The 20,256-nt window shown below is 67.9% G+C and overlaps 1 protein-coding gene across 2 annotated transcripts in view; it reads right to left on the minus strand.

Annotated features, from left to right (window-relative positions):
* Nucleotides 1–2,093: 2,093 nt before the first annotated feature.
* The window catches only part of SLC12A7 (solute carrier family 12 member 7), a 35,429-nt gene continuing 17,266 nt past the window's right edge, over nucleotides 2,094–20,256 (minus strand). Inside the window, exons 8-25 of one of the 2 annotated variants that reach the window (XM_045565708.1) lie at nucleotides 19,256–19,467; nucleotides 18,481–18,648; nucleotides 17,351–17,449; nucleotides 16,808–16,865; nucleotides 16,062–16,236; nucleotides 15,581–15,699; nucleotides 14,990–15,088; nucleotides 14,443–14,562; nucleotides 13,806–13,910; nucleotides 12,453–12,621; nucleotides 10,331–10,526; nucleotides 9,869–10,038; nucleotides 9,671–9,802; nucleotides 9,433–9,540; nucleotides 7,953–8,131; nucleotides 7,385–7,399; nucleotides 4,678–4,811; nucleotides 2,094–3,530 (exon numbers count right to left, since the gene is read on the minus strand). In XM_045565708.1, the coding sequence (XP_045421664.1) occupies nucleotides 3,439–3,530; nucleotides 4,678–4,811; nucleotides 7,385–7,399; nucleotides 7,953–8,131; nucleotides 9,433–9,540; nucleotides 9,671–9,802; nucleotides 9,869–10,038; nucleotides 10,331–10,526; nucleotides 12,453–12,621; nucleotides 13,806–13,910; nucleotides 14,443–14,562; nucleotides 14,990–15,088; nucleotides 15,581–15,699; nucleotides 16,062–16,236; nucleotides 16,808–16,865; nucleotides 17,351–17,449; nucleotides 18,481–18,648; nucleotides 19,256–19,467 (2,350 nt within the window). In that variant the 3' untranslated portion in view covers nucleotides 2,094–3,438. The remainder of the gene's footprint in view (nucleotides 3,531–4,677; nucleotides 4,812–7,384; nucleotides 7,400–7,952; nucleotides 8,132–9,432; nucleotides 9,541–9,670; nucleotides 9,803–9,868; nucleotides 10,039–10,330; nucleotides 10,527–12,452; nucleotides 12,622–13,805; nucleotides 13,911–14,442; nucleotides 14,563–14,989; nucleotides 15,089–15,580; nucleotides 15,700–16,061; nucleotides 16,237–16,807; nucleotides 16,866–17,350; nucleotides 17,450–18,480; nucleotides 18,649–19,255; nucleotides 19,468–20,256) is intronic. The other variant, XM_045565707.1, reaches the window with a different exon arrangement.

A 20,256-nucleotide genomic window follows, 5' to 3' on the forward strand; every position in this document is an offset into this window, starting at 1 on the left:
ACTGCTCCAGAAACCCAGACCCAAACCCTAACCCCAGGTTGGGTCCGCGGTGCCAGAACCTCCGCACCGCGGCCGGGCCCTGCGTGGGCAGGGAGCTGCAGGAGCCCACGCGGCCAGCGCCGGTGCTGTCTCCTCCCTCCGGACGTCTGGGGGACTTCGGAGTGACCGCCGTCCCTTCCGGGCACTGAGGCCCACATGACACGTCTGCGTCCAGGCCTTCCCAGGGGCCAGCACTAGTCCTCAAGGTGGGCAGGCAGCCCAAGGCCGGTGGCCAGGTGGGCCTTGGCCTCTGGCTTGGATGTCACTTGCACACGTCACATGCCCTGGTGGGGACACGCTGGAGGGACATCGGGGAGGCCGTGTTCTCACACCTGCCGCGTGCCCGGAGGACCTCACGAACTCACGCCAGGGAACCTACCAGTCCCTGACATCCTGGTGCCCCCTCGGGCCAGAGCTCGGCGGACCAGCTGGGGCAGAGGGAGATTCTGTGAGGCCTGAAGTTCGCTGGTTTTAAGAACAAAAACCGTCGGTGCAGGTGCGGCACCGGCAAACCCGGCAAAGCTGAGCCCATGGGGGAGGCGCAGCCCCAGCCCCACTGCAGCCTGCCGGCTGCGCCAGCCATAAAGACAGAAAACTGCTGGAGAGCCCCCAGTGACACGTACGCACCAAAGTGAGGGACCAGCGGGCCACCAGCTGGAGGGAGGGGCCCGTCCCCCTGGAGGAGAAGGCCCAGAGCCGTGACGCCCGCGGCGGCGGCTGTGAGGGGTGCTGCGTGCGTCCTCTGAGCTCCGAGCTTGGGCGTCATGGGCCGGCTCTTGGCGCCACCGTTGCGTCCCCTCCCAGCCTCACACAGGACACTGGGGCGCTGTGGTGTCCCTGGCGCAGCAGCCTCCATCCTCGGCAGCCCCGCACGCCCTCCCCAGCCGGGAACCCCAGGTGGAGGTGGTGCTCGGGGAACAGCCCTGAGCGTCCGGTGTGACAGCCGCGAGCCCGACCCCTCCAAGCAGCGGGGAGCTGCCAGGCCTTGCTCCGGTTGCCTGAGTCCGGCTGGTGGCCCCCGAGCCTGTCCCCCTGGCTCTGCGTGTCCTGGGTGGTGGCGGGTCCCAGGCAGCCCGAGGGCTCCCGCCCCGCCCACCACGCTCCCCACGTCCTGCTGACGTCACTTCCAAAGGTCCCGCCCACCACCCACGCCAGAAGCCCCCCGCCGCCCCAGGAATGAAGAGCCACCCCCGACGGAGGTCCCCACCGCAGGCCCTGCCTCCGTTCTCTCTGCTGGGGGCCCTGCGCTCCCTGACCAGCCCCCACGGGGCCCCCCGCAGCGCAGCCCCAGCCCGGGCACGGCTCCCTCCACGCTCCCTGCTCGCTCGAGGGGGCCGTGGCCGACGCTGCCCCTGCTCGACCTGTCAGCCTCAAAGTGCCACACCGGGGGGATGGGAGGGTCACAGCTCAGGGACGGTGGGGGGTCCTCGAGCTGGGGCTTCATCCTGGGGGTGGACACCCGGGCACAGCGGCGTTTACCCCCCGGGGCCCGAGGACGGCTCTGCCCTCACGGTCACTTGCCAAGGGCCGACGCCTGCCTGTGCCACGTCCCTCCTGTGTCCACCGTCTGCAGGGGCGCGTGTCAGCGGCGTGCCGGGGTGTGGGGCTGCGGGTGAGGCGGCAGCTGCTTAACTGGAGGAGCCACACGCTGCCCGGTGCCCGCCCCGCCCGCCTGCACGCACACAGCTCCCTCTCTCCACGCACGGCCCCGCCCCCGCGCCCCCATCCGGCTTCAGCCGGGCCAGCGCCCGTGCGGCGGCACCGCTACAACAGAGCGACTTGCCCCCCAACTGTGGGTTTTCTCTGTGTTTCCACCTCATGTAAATTGCAGGCTGAGCCCCCCAGACGCTGCAAATCCCAGTGGTGGGTCCGGGACGGTCCCCTGGTTAAGTGGGCGACTTTGCTCCATCCCTCTGGGCCGTGTGCGCGGCGGCCTCAGCCAGCGCATTTGTAGGGCCCACCGGCCTGCAAGGCTCGCAGAGAAGGGAGCCGCTGCGTTTTCCCCCGGTTGTTTGACGATGACGCCGAACGAGACACGAGACTCTTCCCCACACTCAGATTCACAGGACTTTATTCCACTAACAACTCGTACAAAGACAGGGAACCCGTGAAAGGGAACCAGGACATCAGTGGCCACGGTCACGGGTCACATGGAGCTTCCCGTGGAGAGGGAGGGGCTGGCGCCGACACGGGCTGCACACGCCAACCCCGCAGTGCATGTCCAGAGGCCCAGCCACCCAGCAGGAGCCTCCGGTCACCGTGGCTGTCCCCAGCCGTCCCCAGCTGTCCCCACACTCAGCCAGTGCCACTGCCACACCCTCCACGGGCTGAGCCCTCAGGGTCCACGTGCAGGCCCGGCCCAGACAGAGGTGGGTTTGGCTGCTGTCCGGGACCTGCCCTGGGCAGGGGTCCCTCCACAGTGACACCAACGCCCTGTGCGGGTGGGAGCCTCGTCCCAGCTACAGGAGCGACCCTTTTGCAGACAACCTCGTCACCGCGAAAGCTCCCCTGGTGTTTAAATAAATAAATATGCCACGGGGAAAGGAGGCCCAGGTCACTACGGCAACCTGCAGCTGGGGACGCGTCGTGACCCACAGCAGAAAGACCAAAGGCGAAGTGCGAACGGCCACCGGCTCCACACGAGGCTCGCCCAGGGCAGGGACCCAGGGATTCGGCCCCACGGACGCCAAGGGACCTCCCGGCCCCCCAGGTGGAGGGCGGGACAGCACGCCCCACGTGGCGCGTGGACACTCGGCACTGACTGCGTGTCCTGCCCGGGTTCGGCACATTCACCTGCGCAGCTGGACGGCTCCAGCGTGCGCCCTGGGCGGGGCCCATCGGTGCTCGGGAAGAGGCGGCCGGATTTCCACGGGGCCGGGACCGCGGCAGACACGGACACGGGGGGGCTCCTGCCAGGGCTGGAGCCGGGACCAGAACATGCCCAGCGACGGACGACCCGCCGCCCCGGGCCGCCGGCAGAGCCAGGGGTGTGGCGTGGACGGAGCCCTGCAGCTCCCGGTCCGAGCCGCAGGAACACGCCTGGGGGCACAGACCGGGACGCGCTGGAGGAAGCCACACGGAGCGCAGCCTGGGCTGGTGCTGCCTTTGTCACCGGGGGACACGTGGGCCAGGCGAGCGTCTCAGGGTGTCCCTGCACGGGCGCACACGGAGCGCAGCTGCCGCCCCAGCGGGAAAGTGCGTCCAGGAGCCGAGGGCAGAGTCCCAGCGCCTCCCTCCGATGCGAGGGGACCTTCCAGTCACGCCCTCTCGGCCTGTCCTGCAGGGCTGCCTGGGACAGGAAACCCCAGGTGACAGGTCTAGAAACTTCCGAGGGAGCCCGAGGGGCAGGCCAGGCTGGCGTCGCTGGCTGTGAGCGCGGGCGCCCGACGCCGTCCGGCGTTAGGAGTAGATGGTGATCACCTCGCGGCCGCTGCCGCGGACCAGCAGGACTCTGTTCAGCCCCTCGGTCAAGACCTCGAGGAACTCCATGTCTGGGGTCGCGGGGTTAAGGCCTGGGCGTGTGCAGACGGGATCACGGCGGGCGGGGACCCCACCCCTGTTTCGCCGAGATGCAGTTTGAGAACAGGCGCTAGACAGGGCCGACCCTGCCTGACCTCGCGCCTGCAGGGCCCGACCCAGGCTCTGACCCGGCGACCTGCGGAGGATGCCTGCAGCCCACCCGCCCCGGGCCAGACCCGGGGGGGACACGGCGGCCACCTCTGTGACGCAGGGCAGGTGGCCAACAAGACACCAGGGTGCTGTGGAGTCCCCTTACCTCGGAAGAGCAAAGCCCCGAAGCTTGGCCAGTCTGAGCCTAAGAACCCAGGAACCCGGCTTCTCACCCACACCGCCAGGGCCCCCAGGTCACCTCCCCAGCCCCCGCTGGGGACAGTGTTCCGCCCCATGAGTGCCAAGGCCGGCTGGCGGCCACCCTCCCCACCCGCCAGGGGACCCGGTGCCTCCCACAAGGGCAGCGAGGGGATGGTGCCCACAGAGGCCCAGAGGGGACCCTCAGCAGCACACGGCTCCCCCACGGGCCACGGGAAAGCGCCCACGGCCAGAGCTGGCAAGGTTGGGGCCCTGCAGTGGGGGCTCAGGGACGCGTCGCCCTGGCTCAGGGCCAGTGTGGTGCCAGGACGCCCCACCGCCCCACGGCAGGGTGTCTGGGTCACACTGTCCCATGGCATTTGGGACACAGTCTCCACGCTGCCCCCTCAGCATCCCAACCCTGGGGGCCCCCTGTTCCCTCACCAAGGGCTGTCGTGCAGGACGCGTCTGTCCACACTGGTCACCTGAGCACCTGGCGGGCTCCCCGGGACCCCAGGCTGTGTGCGGTGCCCTTCCGCCAAACGCTGAGGGACCCGCCGTGCCCGCTCAGGCCCACCGTGAGCGTCTGCCAGCCACAGGGACCGCGGGTCCACCCTGTCCTGCCACAGCCCCCCGGACAGCACGGACCCAAGGGTCCCCTCACCGCGCTGATGCCCGGGGCAGCCCGACTCTGCCCCCCAGCGCCCGGGCCCCTCCCGGAGCCCCCCTGACCGAGGAGAGCCGGCCTCGCTCACGGCACCCACGACCCCGACTCGAGGATGCGGACGACACGCCTGCACACGCCTGCACACGCCCCAGTGGAAAGGATACAGTTCTCGTCGCCCTGCCGGTTTCTGGGGGGCCCCGGCATGTTCAGCAGGACCAGCTGGGCGTCCTGGGACTTGCTGAGGACGACCTCATTGAGCTTCACTGCCGTGTGCATCCGCCTGACGTTGGACTGGTCCCTGCAGGGAGGCGGGCGCGGTCGGCGGGAGTCACGCCACGCTCCCCACACCAGGCTGCGCCCGAGCCCGGAGCCACTGCGGCGCTCACGCGTGTGAGCCAGTCCAGAGTCAGACAGACTCACCGCCTGAGGAACTGGAGGTGACTGTATGAGTCCCCTGGGGACAGGCCACGGGGCCGTTTGTTCCCAACAGGAAGCACTTGGCCTCCCAGCACCCAGGAACCAACCACACCTGAAGCTCCGATGTCCCCGAGGGACACGGCACGGCCGCTCTCAGGCCTGCGTGGGGGCCGCGGAGCTCGGCTGGAGACGCAGGTGCCGCCGCGGCCACTGTCGTGGTCCCCTCCCCACTTGGCCACCCAGACCCCAACTCGTCCTCACAGGGGCCAAGTCTCTGCACCCAAGAAGCGGCAGGGTGAGCGTGCGTGTCTCTCACACCGGGCTCCGTGTGCTCTGCAGCCGCGCGGCCAGCCCGGGGGGCCCTGCCCAGTGCGTCTGGGGACCCTGCAGACTCGGCTGGCAGCACCACGGGGCCGGGCGCCAAGTGCAGCGGCCCCTCCCCCTGCTCTGCCCGCCCCCCTCGCCAGGGAGGCCCGTGATGACCCGCTGGGGACGCCGCCCACCTGGCAGCCCCGGCGTCTCTGTCTGCACTGACCTCGGACACGGCGGACCCAGCGTCCGGCCGCGGCCCCCAGGGGAGGCCACCTGCACCCTGGACAGTGGGGCGGGCGGGTGGGCGGACGGGGCCGCCCCACCCAGGGTCAGGGAAGGGCCCCAGGCGCCAGGCTCACACCCTGTGATCAACTTGGCCCTCAAGCCAAACAAGCCCGATCGTAACCACCAGTTTCCAGTAGAAAACAGGGACACAGGCCCGTTCTGTTCCCTCCAATTTAGTCTGATGAAATTACAAGCGGGGTCTCTGCGTGGCACAGACGACAGTTGCCCGTGTGTCTGGGACAAACAGTGATCCCAGAGATGCGTGTGGCGCTGAAGGGTCTGCTAGGGTCAGGAGGTGGCTGGAAACCACACGTAATCCTAAAGCCAGTCTCGCTCTGCAAGAGTTCCAGCTCCAGGACGGCCCGTGCCGTCGGGGGCAGGACTTTCCAGGAAGCGAATAAACACCAGCGCCTGCTCCCCGCAGCCCGGCTGCACGCCGGCAACACAGCAGACGTGCACCGCAAACACGGCTCATCCGTGGGGAGGCGCTGCCGGGCAGTGCGGGGTGAGCAGTGACTGTCCCTCGGCACCGGGTGGCGCCGAAGCCCAGGACAGACGCGGTGCTCACGTCTGCAGCTCGCATACCCAGGCACATGCATGGCCACGCACACCACGTGCGCAGACACATGCACACACGCAGACACACGCTGACATGCAGACCCGCGCTCACATGTACACACACGAATATGTACACGAACAGGTATGCTCACACGCATACCGACACACAAACATGCAGACATCTGCTCACGTGTGCGCACAGGTACATGCAACCACGCACACAAACACCCCTAAGCGTGCTCCTGGGGACGCCGAGCTAGGTCATGCACACCTCACACCTGGGCTGACCGGGAGAGGGCAGGGCCTGGCCACCCCGGCTGGAGGCTCCGGCAGCCCAACCGCGAGGGTCCGCCAGACCAGCCGGGCCCCAGCACACGTGTGCGACATTGAGCCCCTAAGTCCGGTTTGTTTCTGCTCACAGCCCTGCTGGGACCTGACCCCGATGCTCCCACGCAAGGCGAGCCCACGTGCCGGAGGGTGCACAGGCGCCTGGTGCGAGTCCTCACACGTGTGTGTGCATGCGTGTGCACGTGGGGGTGGGCTCAAACCCTACTTCCGCATCTATGGGGTGTTCTGGTTTTAATTCATGCACTATCTCGGGGCCCTGTGGGGTGTGCAGAGCAACGGCAGGCAGCGCAGGGTCCTGGCTCCCTCAGGGCCTGCAGGTCGACGTGAGCCCCAGACCAAACCCTCTCCGGTTCCCGCTGTGAGCAGCTCGGGGTTAGGGCTTGAGTGCAGCCACGTGCGTCTCACCAGCGCCCGGGCGCCACCTGGCCACGAGGGAAGACGCTGCCGGGTTTCGGGCTGGGGGACCCCGGCCTGGAGCTAAGACGCGGCAGGTCCCCGGCCCCGACCACAGGACATGAGGAGCAGCTCTCTGGGGGGAGCAGGGTCACACAGCGCAGAGCGTGCTGGGGACATGCTTCCGAGCCGCGCGCCCTTGGCCTGCAGGGACAGGGACGGAGCCACTGACCGCGGCCGGCACGCACCTCCCTCCTCCCGGGAGCAGCTCCGCACCGGCCCTGGGTCTCGGCTCCTGGGCGTCACTGAGAGGAGGGATTTTGGGCGGTGCCCTGAGCCGCTCTGAACAGAGGGGACAGCAGATTGACCAGGACACTGTAGCTGAAGCCACAGCAGTGTCCAGCACACTCTGCCCACACGTGCACGTGCACACGGGGCCAGCGGTGCACACGCCATGTGCAGCGCTGCTGAACACGCACAGGCACACGCGGGCCACACACACAGGCATGCAGGGCCACCCGGTCTGGGACGCAGCCCCGACGGAGCGAGCAGACTTACAGGTGTCCCCACTCTCTACGCGGGCGAGAGAAACACAGGAAAGGTCACGTCAGGAGCGAACGCGCAGGGAACACGTTTCACAACAGCCTCAGGAGTGGCCTGGGCGGCCCTGTCAGCCGGCGGGGCGGCTCGCCGTGGCCTCCAACAGGGGCCTCCCTTCCCGGGAACTCAGGGCTCCCCATGGTGGGCCCCGGTGCAGACGTGGCCCTCGCACCCTGGGACCCAGGGCCAGCACCCCGTACTCCGCAGGCCCCACTGCTATCCACGGGGCCCCCACCGGCCCCGGCAGGTCTCAGAGCAAGGCCGGGGGGCAGCCACGGAGGGGACAGGCCCCGGCCCCGATGGGCAGCCTGAGGCGGCACAGCTGGGAGCCCACCCAGCAGCCCTGACTGCCGGGGGCAGAGCAGACCTCTCCGTCCGCAGCCGCGAGACCCACCCACCCGGAACGCAGCTTCCCCGTTCCCTCACGGGCCCTGAGCTCTTCAGTGGGCAGGGGAGCCTGTCCCCACGGCTGGGTCACTTCAGCCAGGACCTGTCCCCCTGAGGCCACACGAGCAGGGACACTCACGGCTTCAGGCTGAACAGGTCTTTGAATCCAGACACGCTGGCGTCCTTGTTCTTGTGCCGCTCGGCAATCAGCTTCTCCCGCGTCCAGGTCATCTGCACCTTGTCTGGCGTGGACGGGGCCTGGGTCCTGGCGGCCGCGGCGGTGTGAGACGCCGTGTTCCTGTCGTGGATTAGCTGGGCCTGGGGGAGCAGCAGAGCCAGCCACGCACTTGGTGTGACCAAAGGGCCCCGCGCCACCCTCCCCCGCCCTGGGCCTCCCTGCAGGGCCCACGTCCTCACTGCGTCCGCGAGCTCACTCCCCACTGTGGCAGTAAGTCGGGGGCGAGGACGCCGACCATGACACTGAGCACAGGGGACCCCACAGGGGCGGCCAGGCCCTCGACAGCACCTCCTCCACCCGCGATGACACACGGGAACCGTGGCACCAGGCCACGCTCACAGCCCGCACCCTGCACAGGGCAACGCCTGGCTTCGGGAGGACCCCACAGCCGGCCAGAGGAGTGGAGGCGCCTTGCGGCCGAGGACGGGCCATCGTGGCAGACAGACATGTCTGCACTTCCTCAGACCAAGCCACGCCCTGAGCACACAGCCGTCTGCAGAGCCGAAGCTGCTTGTTGCTCAGCTACCAACTGCTTCCACCAGTGTCTGCGTGTGCCTGTGTGCCTGCCTGTATCTGCATGGGCCTGCGTGTTTGCGTGTCTGTGTGTGCATGTGCCTGCATGTCTACGTGTGCCTGTGTGTCTGCGTGTGCCTGTGTGTGTGCATGTACCTGAGTGTGTGCATGCCTGCGTGTGCCTGTGTGTGCATGTGCCTGTGTGTCTGCATGTGCCTGCGTGTACCTGTGTGCATGTGCCTGTGTGTCTGCATGTGCCTATGTGTGTGCATGTGCCTGTGTGCCTGCAAGTACCTGGGTGTGTCCATGTGCCTGTGTATCTGCATGTACCTGGGTGTGTGTGTGCCTGTGTGTGCATGTGCCTGTGTGTCTGCATGTGCCTGCGTGTACCTGTGTGTGCATGTGCCTGTGTGTGTGTGTGTACCTGTGTCTGCGTGTGCCTGTGTGTGTGGATGTGCCTGTGTGTCTGCGTGTGCCTATATGTGTCTGCATGTGCCTGTCTGTGTGCATGTGCCTACGTGTGACTGCATGTGTGTGCCTGCGTGTCTGTGTATGCATGTGCCTGCATATCTGCATGTGCCTGCATGTGTGTGTCTGCATGTACCTGCGTGTGTGTGCCTACGTGTGCCTGCATGTGTGTGCCTGCGTATCTGTGTGTGTGTGCCTACGTGTGCCTGCATGTGTGTGCCTGCGTGTCTGTGCGTGTGTGCCTGCGTGTGTGTGCCTGCGTGTGCCTGCATGTGTGTGCCTGCATGTCTGTGCATGTGGAGGGGCAGCCGGCGCCATCCCTCCCCATCCCCCAAATGCGCCTGCCCCTCCCACGTGTTTGGACTCGCAGCCTGCGTGTCAGGGGCGTCTCGGGGCCCACCTCTCTCTCACGCTCGGTCTTGGACAGCTGCATCTGCTTCAGCATCTGCGACCGCTGCTCCATCATCAGCGTCTTCTCGTAGGTGAACGCAGAGATGTCGTTTTCAACCTAGGAAGTTCCAAAGCACAGAAGTAAACACAACGTGCAGGAAACCACACGGCGCCACCGGCCGTCACCTGTTGCCCGGCGTCGGTAGGCCGGGACGGCACGGTGCGGGCGGCCCCGAGGGCTGGCTCACCATCTCCACCACCTCCACCTCGGCGCTGATCCGCAGGTGGTACAGGAACGTCTGCAGGTCCCTCTTCATCTGGATGCTGTTGTCGTCCACCTGAGCCACCGTGAAGATGCGCATCCGGCACTTCCGCCACACCTGGGGGGCAGGCACCGCTCAGCCTCGGGGCGCCGCCGCCGCCCGCCCCGCCGCCCGCGGGCCCACCTTGTGCTGCCGCAGCAGGAAGGGCAGCAGCATGAGCATGCCGCCGTCGTGCACGATCCACCACACGTCCATGTGCCCGTCGCCCAAGCGCTCCTGGTTTTGCGGAAACAGGTCCACGTTTTTGGCCACCAGCAGGGCCTGCTGCGCCGCAGTGGTGTCACGGACGGTGTCTGCGGAGAGAGGCCACCACGGGCCGGTCACCCGGAGCAGGGAGAGTTGGGGCCTCGAGTGCACCGCGGACCTGGTGGGGGGCCGGCCGCCCCGCGGGACCCGCCTGGGCACCAGCCAGCGCGGAGGCAGCCGGGGCAGGGTCCCCACAAAGCCCCACCCTCTCTGCGTCAGCCTCCCACGGCCCAGCCGAGGGCACGCGGGGCCCGGCTGCACCACGCTCCTGGGGAGCTCCCAGGGACACGGGCAGGGGCCTGGGAGGGGAGAAGCCGGGGCCACGCCGGCCACACCTACCCACGAAGTTCTTCCAGGAGAAAGGGTTGTCCTCCTGCTTCCAGGACTCGGGCCAGGCCATGAGCACCGTGTTGTGCTTCATGGCCCCCAGGCCGGCCGACTGGATCAGGTGGGACGTGCCGTCCCGCAGGCTGGAGGAGACCACCAGCTGGCAGAAGCCTTTGGTCTTCTCCACGCCCATCAGAGACCGGATGTTCTGCAGGAGACAGGACGGCGTTGGTGCTGCGGCCCCGACACCGCGGCCTCCCACGGGAAGTGCGTGCTGCGGCACTCTGAGCTATGGCGTGTGTGCGCACACGTGTGGCAGAGACACAGACAACAGGGTGCCCTTGACACCGCGTGCAGGTGACAAGGAGGCACACGAGGCCAGGCGGTTCTCTGATCTACATCGTCACAAACCACCCACTGCACTTGCGCGTTCTGGACCCCGCGCTGCACACCAGGACACTCTTCCGAAGACTGTGGCGTGTCACGGGGTCCCAGCATGAAATGCCAGACACACGACAGAGCCACTCCAGACACCACCGCTGTGCATGGTTTCTGCCCTTCCCCGTCCTCTCACTGATGGGGGCAGCAGCGCCACACGGCTCATTTCCAGGGGCAGCTGGACACGCATGACCAGGACCAGCCCCGCTGAGGCAACGGTGCATGTGGACGCTGGTCTCCCGCCCCTGCCACTCCGACCCTCAGGCCCCGGATCCTGGGTCCCCTGGGGCGGAACCTCGGGCCAGAGTGTTCCGGCCGTGGCATTTGGGGGACTGCCCTGCTGGCTGAGACACATGAGGGACGGGCCCCTGTACACTCTGACTTCTCCCTTTGGGGGCAAAGTCCCACCTTCGCGTTTGGAAAACTGGCTTCTTGCGTCTCGAGGTCTGTGGACAGAGGATCTTGCCCAGGGTGGACCACGGGTCTCACCCACCCCTTGTGTCTCACCCATGTCACCTGTGTGACTTGTGTCACCTGTCCTGCCCAGTACCGAGCTGGACGATTGGCAGCATGAGATGTGGCACCTGGAATCTGAGACTGGGCTGAGGGTTTAGACTCAGAGCTGACGCCGTAGCGATGCTGGGATGGGGTGAGTACGACTTGCGTGTAGAGACGTGCATTTGGGGACTGTGGGGAGCAGAATCGCGGCCCCAAAAGAACCCATCTAAGTCCCAATCCCAAGAAGCTGTGAACGTGACCTCGTTTGGAGACAATGTCCTTGCAGCCGTGATTAGGAACCTTCTAATTACGTTACGATCCTGGGAGACCGCCCTGGATTACTGAGGTGAGGCCCCTTGGCGGGGAAAGGCAGGGGCTAAGACAGGGCAGAGTGAACCCTCCTTTCTCTCAGGGAAAGAAGAGGATCCGCACGTCCCGTCTGCCCTGAACGAGCGGAACCTCGGAGCAGCGGAGAGGCTGGCGGTCCAAGCCCACCAGATCCGGGCTCCGGGCCACGGGGCCCAGCCCTGCCTGAGCAGTGGCACCTGCCTGAGTGCCCGGCCCGCATCCGCGCCAGCCTCTGGGTGTGGACGGGGAGCGCGTGCCACGGAAACACCTGGACTCACGGGCAAGGCCCAGGTGCGGCGGCTGCAGGGAGAAGCAGCGGCTCTGTCCCCGCATGGCGCAGGCGCAGCCGGAGGTCTCAGCCCAGAGCACACGGGGTACAAACGGGGCACACGGGCCTCGTCGCGCAGCCGTCTCGGACGACGGGAGGAGCCCAGCACACGGCACAGCCGCTGCAGCGGGCTCCAGCGGAGCTGGGGGTCCAGGGTCCCCCCTGGGAAGGTCACGGCCCTCGGTGCCGCAGTTCCACGGCCTCCCGGGCACGGCTGGCGCTGCCCCTGAGGCCTTGGCGCACTGCACAGCGGGCTTCTTTGGAGGGTCTTCCCTCCCGCTCACCCCACACTCACGGGAACAAACGACAGCGCGACACTGCGACAGACACCGGCCAGCGAGCCCTCCCCGCGCAGCCCCCCGCCCGGCCCGCCCACCTCCTCGGCCCTCCCCGCGCAGCCCCCCGCCCGGCCCGCCCACCTCCTCGGCCCTCCCCCCTCCTCGGCCCTCCCCGCGCAGCCCCCCGCCCGGCCCGCCCACCTCCTCGGCCCTCCCCGCGCAGCCGCCCGCCCGGCCCGCCCACCTCCTCGGCCCGCTGCGCCTCTGCGTGCTTGTCCAGGTAGGTCCCCTCCAGCACCGAGCCCACGATGGTCAGGCCCTTGCCGGCCTTCAGCTGCGAGGTGAAGGACAGCAGGCGGGGCTGCTTCACGCGCTGCTCCGCGTCCAGGCTCAGCAGCACCAGCACCTGCGGCCTGCGGCGGGGACAGGGTGGGGCGCAGTCACCACGGGTCACCAACAGGCAGGGCGGACAAGGCAGGGTATGCTGCTCACTGACAGGCAGGACAGGTGGGACAGGTGACACGGATGATACAGGTGACATAGGTCACACAGGTGAGATAGGTCATGCAGGTGTCACAGGTAAGATAAGTGGGCCAGGAGAGACCGATGGGACAGGTCAGGTCACACAGGTGAGGTAGGTCCTGTACGAGACACAGGTCACACAGGTAAGATAAGGGAACAGGTGAGACCAATGGGACAGGTGAGATACGTCACACAGGTGAGACAGGTCATCAGGTGTCACAGGTAAAACAGGTGAGACAGGAGAGACCGATGGGACAGGTGAGACAAGTCACACAGGTGAGGCAGGTGATATAGGAGACACACGTCACACAGGTAACATAGGTGGGACATGTCAGAGAAATGGAACAGGTAAGACAGGTCATACAAGTGACACAGGCCACACAGGTAAGAGGTGGGACAGGTGAGACAGGTGAGGTAAGGTCACACAAGGTGGGACACATGAGACAAATGGGACGGGGAAGTAGGCCACACAGGTGAGGTAGGTCACACAGGTAAGAGGTGGGACAGGTGACAGGTGACATAGGTCACAGGTGAGGTAAGTCACACAAGGTGGGACACATGAGACAAATGGGACGGGGAAGTAGGTCACACAGGTGAGGTAGGTCACACAGGTAAGACAGGTGGGACAGGTAAGATAACAGGTGACACAGGTGACAGGCAGTACAGGCGGGACAGGTGACAAAGGTGGGACAGGCCAAACCACCACCCGGGCTAGTGCCTGTGGCTCCCTGCTGGGACCCTCGGGGTCCCTGGGCTCTGGGCAGGGTAGCGGGGCCACTTCCAGGTGCGTGTGGGCAGGCGAGCCCCCCGCAGGTGAAGCCCTCCCGCTCCCCACACCAGGGCAGTGAGGGCAGAGTGGCCGGCTGTGACGTCCTCGCCCTACAGCGGGACGAGCACCGTCCTCCAGGCTACCAGGGGCCTGGGACTGTTCTCTGCGATCTCCCCGTCAGTGGGCAGAGATCTCGCTCAGGGACGTCACCTGGACGGAGGCGAGAGGCCCGAGACAGACGGGACGCGGCGCCCCCGTGACACGGGCTCCCTGGCGCGCGGAAGGGCGCGGGCCGCGGCAGCTCACCTCCAGTTCTTGGTGTGCGGCGGGCCGTGCTCCACGCGCAGCAGGGCGTAGCGGGCGGCGTTCAGCGACAGGCCCCGGATGCCGTCACCCCACTCCTTCTCAGCCCTGCGGGGACAGTGTGTTCAGCTCGCACCCGGGACGTGGCCAGGCAGGACCCGCGGGCAGGAGGGGCCAGACGGGGGGCCTGGCGCTGCGAGGACCTGAGGGCCAGCAGGACGCAGCACTCCCTGCCCCCACCCACCGCCCACCCAGCGAAGGGCCAGGAGGGGACGGCCCGCCCGACACGGGGCCTCCCCCAGGCCGGTCGTCAGGGCGGCGGCCGGGCTCTCCCAGGAGAGGAGCTGGCTGCTCCGGGCTGCGCCTTGGCAGGGAGGACGCCCGGCGGATGAGAGGAGCCCTCCCGGGGGCAGAGGGCAGAGGCCGTGACTCGCGCTGCACCCGGCGCGGGGCGGGCGTGTGTGTGTGGTGGGCACAGTGGGTGCTCGGAAGGACAAGCGTGGCTGTCGCTCGTGAGGACAGCACTGACCCCGAGCCCTCAGGCCAGAACCCCCGTCTCTGCCCCGTGTGGGCGCGTGGCCCGGCTGGGGACGGTGGGAGACCCGGGCTCGGGAAGGGCTGGCGGTGGCCCGGCGCTCACCCGCGGTACTCGATGTACTTGTAGATGCAGCCGGCGATGAGCATGGCGAACAGCGCGTAGTGCCAGGAGCAGACGAACATCAGCGCCAGGCACAGGCTCATGCCCAGGAAGGACAGCGTCCTGGGGGACAGGCGGCTCAGGGGGGCTGGCCGACCCGCACCCGAGAGCCCCTCGGCGTCCTTCCGGGTACCCTGGGCAAACGGCCACTGATGCCACAGCCCAGCCACCCCCGCGGCAGCCGGGCTCCAACACCAGTGTGCCTGTGGCCACCAGGCTGCAGCCGACCCCAGCGCCAGCTCACAGTGAGGGCACAGAGAAGACCCCGACCCCAGGTCCTGCACGCCCAGCCTGGGGGGCCGGGCTGGCCACAATCATGGCCCAAGAGGCCAACATGGACGTCAGGACTTCTGGGGACGCCACGACCTTTAGGGCAGAGGCCAAAGGCCCAGGCCTAACCAGCTTCCCTGGGGCTTGATCTGGAAAGACAGTTAAGGACCCCCCAGGTCCCCAGGCCACGGGGTCCCCCCCACACCACAGCCGGCCTCACCAGTGGTAGTACTTGAAACGCGGGCGCCAGTTGGGAGTGCGCAGCAGGGTCTGCACGGCACACGCCAGGTTCACGAACATGTAGCACATGAGGAAGAACCTGTGACAGGCACCAGGCTGAACACGGGCCGCACACGCCTGCCGCTGCGTGCACTGGGCCCGCACCCCACCTCCCACGAGACTGCGTTCAGCCCCTGCACCCCACTGTCCCCCACGGGCCGCACCTGTCCCATCCCTGTCCTGTCCATGCCACCGTCCCCCACGGGCTCCTTTATCCTGTCCCTGTCCGGTCCACACCACTGTCCCCCACGGGCCGTCCCTGTCCTGTCCCTGTCCCATCCATGCCACTGTTCCCTATGGGCTCCCCCATCCCATCCCTGTCCTGTCCACACCACTGTCCCTCCCTCCACAGGGTCTCCATGCGCCCACCTCAGCCCCCACGTGTCTCTGCACAAGAGCCGAGGGTCTCATGGACAGAAGTTGGGCCCCCAGCCCCTGCTGTCCTGTGGCCGCTGTCCCCCCCGCGGCAGGCGTCTGTCCTGCGCACTGTCCCTCGGCCCACCGCGGCGCCGGCCCTGCCCCCACGACTCACATGGACAGGATCGGGGCCACGCTGTCCAGGGAGGCGATGAGGACGCCTGTCTCGCAGATGAGGGCCGTGAGCAGCAGGGCCCAGGTGGGCTCCCCGTTGGCCTTCCCGTGGCCGAACACCTGCGGGCAGGGCAGGCGGGCAGGTGGGCGGGAGAAGCGCCTCCCTTCTCAGAGTCGAGCCCAACACACGAGCCAGCCCTGCAGACGCTGACTTCCGGGGCACATCGCTGGGCCTCACCCAGCCGGGCGCAGACAGGGACCCCAACACAGGCTGTGCCCCTAACTTGGGTGGCTCCAGCCCCCAGAAGCCCCTGCCTCGGTTTCCCCAAGCACACAGGGCAGTGTGTCCAGGCACTTGCCGGCTGCCCACCCTCCTGGGGGCCAGGCTGAGCTTTGGGGACCCCACAGACAACCCTGACCTTCTGCGGCCGCCCCTCGGGGGAGCCAGGCGCCCACTGGCCAGCGCAGCCCGGCGGGCTCACCTGGAGGAAGGGGACGATGCCGTCGCGGGCGATGGCCTGCAGCAGGCGCGGCGCCCCCGTGAGGCTCTGCAGGCCGGCGCCGCAGGTGGAGAAGAAGGAGCCGATGACAATGACCCAGGGCGAGGGCCAGGCCAGCATGCCGATGACAAGGTTCCCCTGCAGCGCCTCCCCGAACCTGCGGAGTGAGCTCTCAGCACCCGCAGATGCACCTCCCCGCGAGGGGCCTCCCGGGGTGCCCCCAGCCGCCTGGCTGCAGACCCCGGGCAGGGTCCTCGCGGGTGGGGGCGTCCCGCTCCCCTCGGGGCCACTCCCGGAGCAGGAAGAGCCGGCCCGGCAGAGTCGGCAGGGACTCTGCACCCGCAGACACCGAGCCACACTGTCGGGGACCACCTGGGAGCCCTCGAGGTGCAGGGTCAGCGGACGCCCCGCCGGGGCTCCCACCACATCTGCACTTGGCAACAGGGCTGGGGTCTCCCGGGGTCCCCACCTCTCAAGCCCACCCTCACGGCCTCCCCGGAGGGGCCCACGGCCCTAACCCCCTCCCCACTCCACCAGGGCGGGTTTGCTCTGAGCAGTGCCCGGCCCGGCGGAGGGACGACATGTGAATGCCTGAGCCAGGCAAGGGGGGCCGAACCCCAGCACGGGACGGCCACTGTGACGCCCTGGGGCGACTCCCATCTCCAGGCTGACGCCCCCCTCGGGAAGACCCCACCGCAGGAGCGTGTGAGCCCCACACGGAAACGTACTTGTCTCGCAAGACCACGCCCTCGATGCAGGCCCCGAAGAGCACGATGCAGGACAGATCTGCAGCACGTCAAGGAACGGCGGGTCCCGGGTGGACGTGACGTGCTGGTTCCGGGCCCCAGGTGGGCCGAGCCCCCTGCGTCCCACCCCTGTCCTGGGCACACGTGCCACCTGGTGGCCCTCAGGGCACCCCCAGCCCCACGAACGGGGCCCGGAGGTCAGCGTGTGCCTGGCCTGTGCTGGACCACGGGCACGGGGACTGGCCAGGGACACTCGCTCAGCTGCAAGGACAGGGCTTGGGGACGTCAGAGGCCAGCAACCCGGCCACACGCACACCATCGAGCACTACGGCCGCCCAGGGCTGTCCCCATAGTGTCACGCACATGTGACAGACGACCACGCACCACGTGACCAGCTGTCTCTTGGGCGGGCGCTGTGGTCAGAACCCCCGACCCTGGCAGGGGTCCCAGGGGAGCCACGCAGCACCCAGCGAGGGCGGGGGACAAAGGCTACAGCCCCACCTCCAGGCCTAGACGCAAGGATACAGATGAAGGACGTGGTCACTATGGCCAAAATGGTCCCTGTAGGGATGGACTTCTGGGCATCCTTGAGGTCCCCGGACCGGTTCGAGCCCGCCATGATGCCTGCAGAGACAGTGGCCACCGTGACCGGCACACCGGGCTGGGGTGGGTCCGAGTGCGACTGCCATGAGCTGGAACGGTGGCCTCGGGGACAGCACGGGTCTGCGCAAGGCCAGTGTCCCCAGGAGGAGCTGGGGCTCAGAGGCCACAGTCCAGACCCTGCCTGTCCACACCACAGGCCGGCGGCCACGGAGCCCTAGAGGTCCCCACACGGATCCCAGGCACCCAAACTGAGCCAGGGGCGGGCGGAGGATTCCCAGGGCCCTCCCGGCCACGGGGCAAGGCTCAGGCCAGGCTGGGGGCACCCCCCCCACCCCTGTGGCCTCTGTGGCCCCACACTCAAGGGCCAGGCTCCCAGGAGGATGTGGCCAGACGCTGACCGGCCCAGGGGCCCAACGTGGACGGGAGGGCCACGAGAACACGACCCCAGTGGCCCTCAGAGCCCAGCGCGGTGTCCCGCGGACCGACCCCTCCCACCACCGCACCCACGTCAGCAGCCACCACGCTCCGGTCACCAATTGGCGGCAGGTGCGAGCGGCGCACACCCAGCTCAGAGGGGCCCAGCGGGTGCCGAGTGGACGCCCCATGTGACCCCACCACAGGGTCGGCCAGAAGCGTCCGTGTGCTCAAGGCAGCGCCAGGGGCAGTGGAGACACGGGGACCACAGGCGTGCCGAGCACCCGCAGCCACACGGGCGCTCCCGCCGTCACCGCTGTGCCCGCACGACCCCAGGGCCCCCACTTCGGCTGAGGGCACTCGGGGCCCAGGCTCCCGCTCCTGAGGCCCCCCCGATGGCGGCTCGCGGCACAGCACCCCACACGCGGGGCATCCGTGTGACACTGCCACACGCCTGTGCGGGAGAGCACCCGACGGCCCCGCAGCCACTCAGAACATGCCTGGAGCATGGGAGCCCGCTCCGTGCCCCGAGCCAAACACGCAGGAAAGGGGGATGGAATGAGCCTGTCAGAGACAGAGAGACACAGAGACAGAGACAAAGAGAGACACACGGACGGCAGGGGCGTCCCCGGCCTCACCGGTCACGGAGGGGAAGTAGATGCCGACCAGCAGGGTCAGGTAGGTGGTGATGTCCGAGAGCACGTAGGGCAGCCGGCTGTCGCGGCTCTCCTCGGGCACGGGCACCGCGGGCACGCCCTGCTTCTCCACGAACGCCCCCCTGTCCGCGTAGGCACTCCACAGGTTTTCTGTGGGGGAGAGCAGGCCAGGCGAGGTCAGTTCTTGACGGGACTCCGGCACCTTCCGTCAGCGCTCCCATCACGGGACCACCGCGCCCAACAGACCCCGCCTGTGGCGGGAGGTGAGGGGTCACGGCTCACTCTCCCTGTGGACCCCGACCTCACACAAGGAAGCCATGTCACAACACTGAGCTCTGAGAGGCGCCTTCCCCACCTAGAACAGAGTTCTGCGCTCACGTGAAACATCACTTGCACAACATGCGTGTCCCGAACTGCTCTAAGGGCACGGCCCCCTGTAGGGACCCGCCGGGTGACGTTTTCCCTAGAACCTCAGGCCTGGCCCCGGGCCAGGGGAGTCGCTTCCGTCTCTTCATGAGGGAAGGAAGCGGACAGGAAAATCTGCCAAGTCACCACCATCAACACGTCCCTCGTCCCCAGACGTCCCCCTGAGCCACGACGCAATAACAACAGACTAGGACCCCAGAGTGACCCGCCGGCCCCAACAGGGGGCCTGTGCCTGCCTCGCACTGGGCTGGACGGGCCCAGGGACGCGGCCGGGCAGCAGGGACCAGGGACTCGGGCGCCGGTGCCCGCCCAGCTGCCACGGGACCCTTACCTAGGAAGACGCCGCTGGCCACGCCCGGGATGGCCTGCATCTCGGTGACGTTGTTCTGGGCGAAGTAGGCGTCGCAGGAGGCGCCGGGCTGGGAGCCGTTGCAGAAGAGGCCCCAGAGCGCGGTGGTCGCCGTGCTGTTGCCGTCCACGCGCACCTTGGCACAGACGTCGAAGCCGCGCCGCGAGAGGGTGCGGTTCCCCAGCAGGCAGACCCTGCGGGGGGGGGGGGGGGCCGTCACGCCCACACCACCGCCCCGGTGGCCAGCGTAGCCTCAAGGTGTCCCCAGAAGTGGCTTCTCTTCTGACACTACGCCTTCCGCGGCGGGAGAGCCACTGAGGCACGCGAGGGACCAGCGCCTACGCTGGGCCCAGCAGGCCCCTGCGCTGCTCAGTGGCTCCTTGGCCAAGCCCCGTCCAAATATACCGAGTGGAAATGCCAGGAATAACTTGTTTCCTACTACGCACAGTTCTGAGTGTCTGTGAGATCCCGACTCCTCCCTCCGTCCAGCATCCGTGTTGTGGACACCTCTCGTGGATACCCTATGTGGACACCCCACGTGGACACCCCAGGTGGACACCCCAGGTGGACACCCCATGTGGACACCCAACGTGGAAACTGTGCCATGGACACCCCGTGTGGACACCCCATGCAGACACCCCACCGTGGACACCCCATAGGGACATCCCGTGTGGACACCCTGCCATGGACACCCCATGTGGACACCCCAGGTGGACACCCTGCCATGGACACCCCATGTGGACACCCCAGGTGGACACCCTGCCATGGACACCCTGCCGTGGACACCCCATGTGGACACCCCATGTGGACACCCGCTGTGGACACCTGCTGTGGACACCCCAGGTGGACACCCCACCGTGGACACCCCACGCAGACACCCTGCCGTAGACACCCTGCCGTGGACACCCCATGTGGACACCCTGTGAGGACACCCCGTGTGGACACCCGGCCCCACCACCGGGAGCCTGCAGTGCTCGTGTTCC

Source organism: Lemur catta, chromosome 12, assembly GCF_020740605.2.
Source record: "Lemur catta isolate mLemCat1 chromosome 12, mLemCat1.pri, whole genome shotgun sequence".
NCBI lineage: Eukaryota > Metazoa > Chordata > Mammalia > Primates > Lemuridae > Lemur > Lemur catta.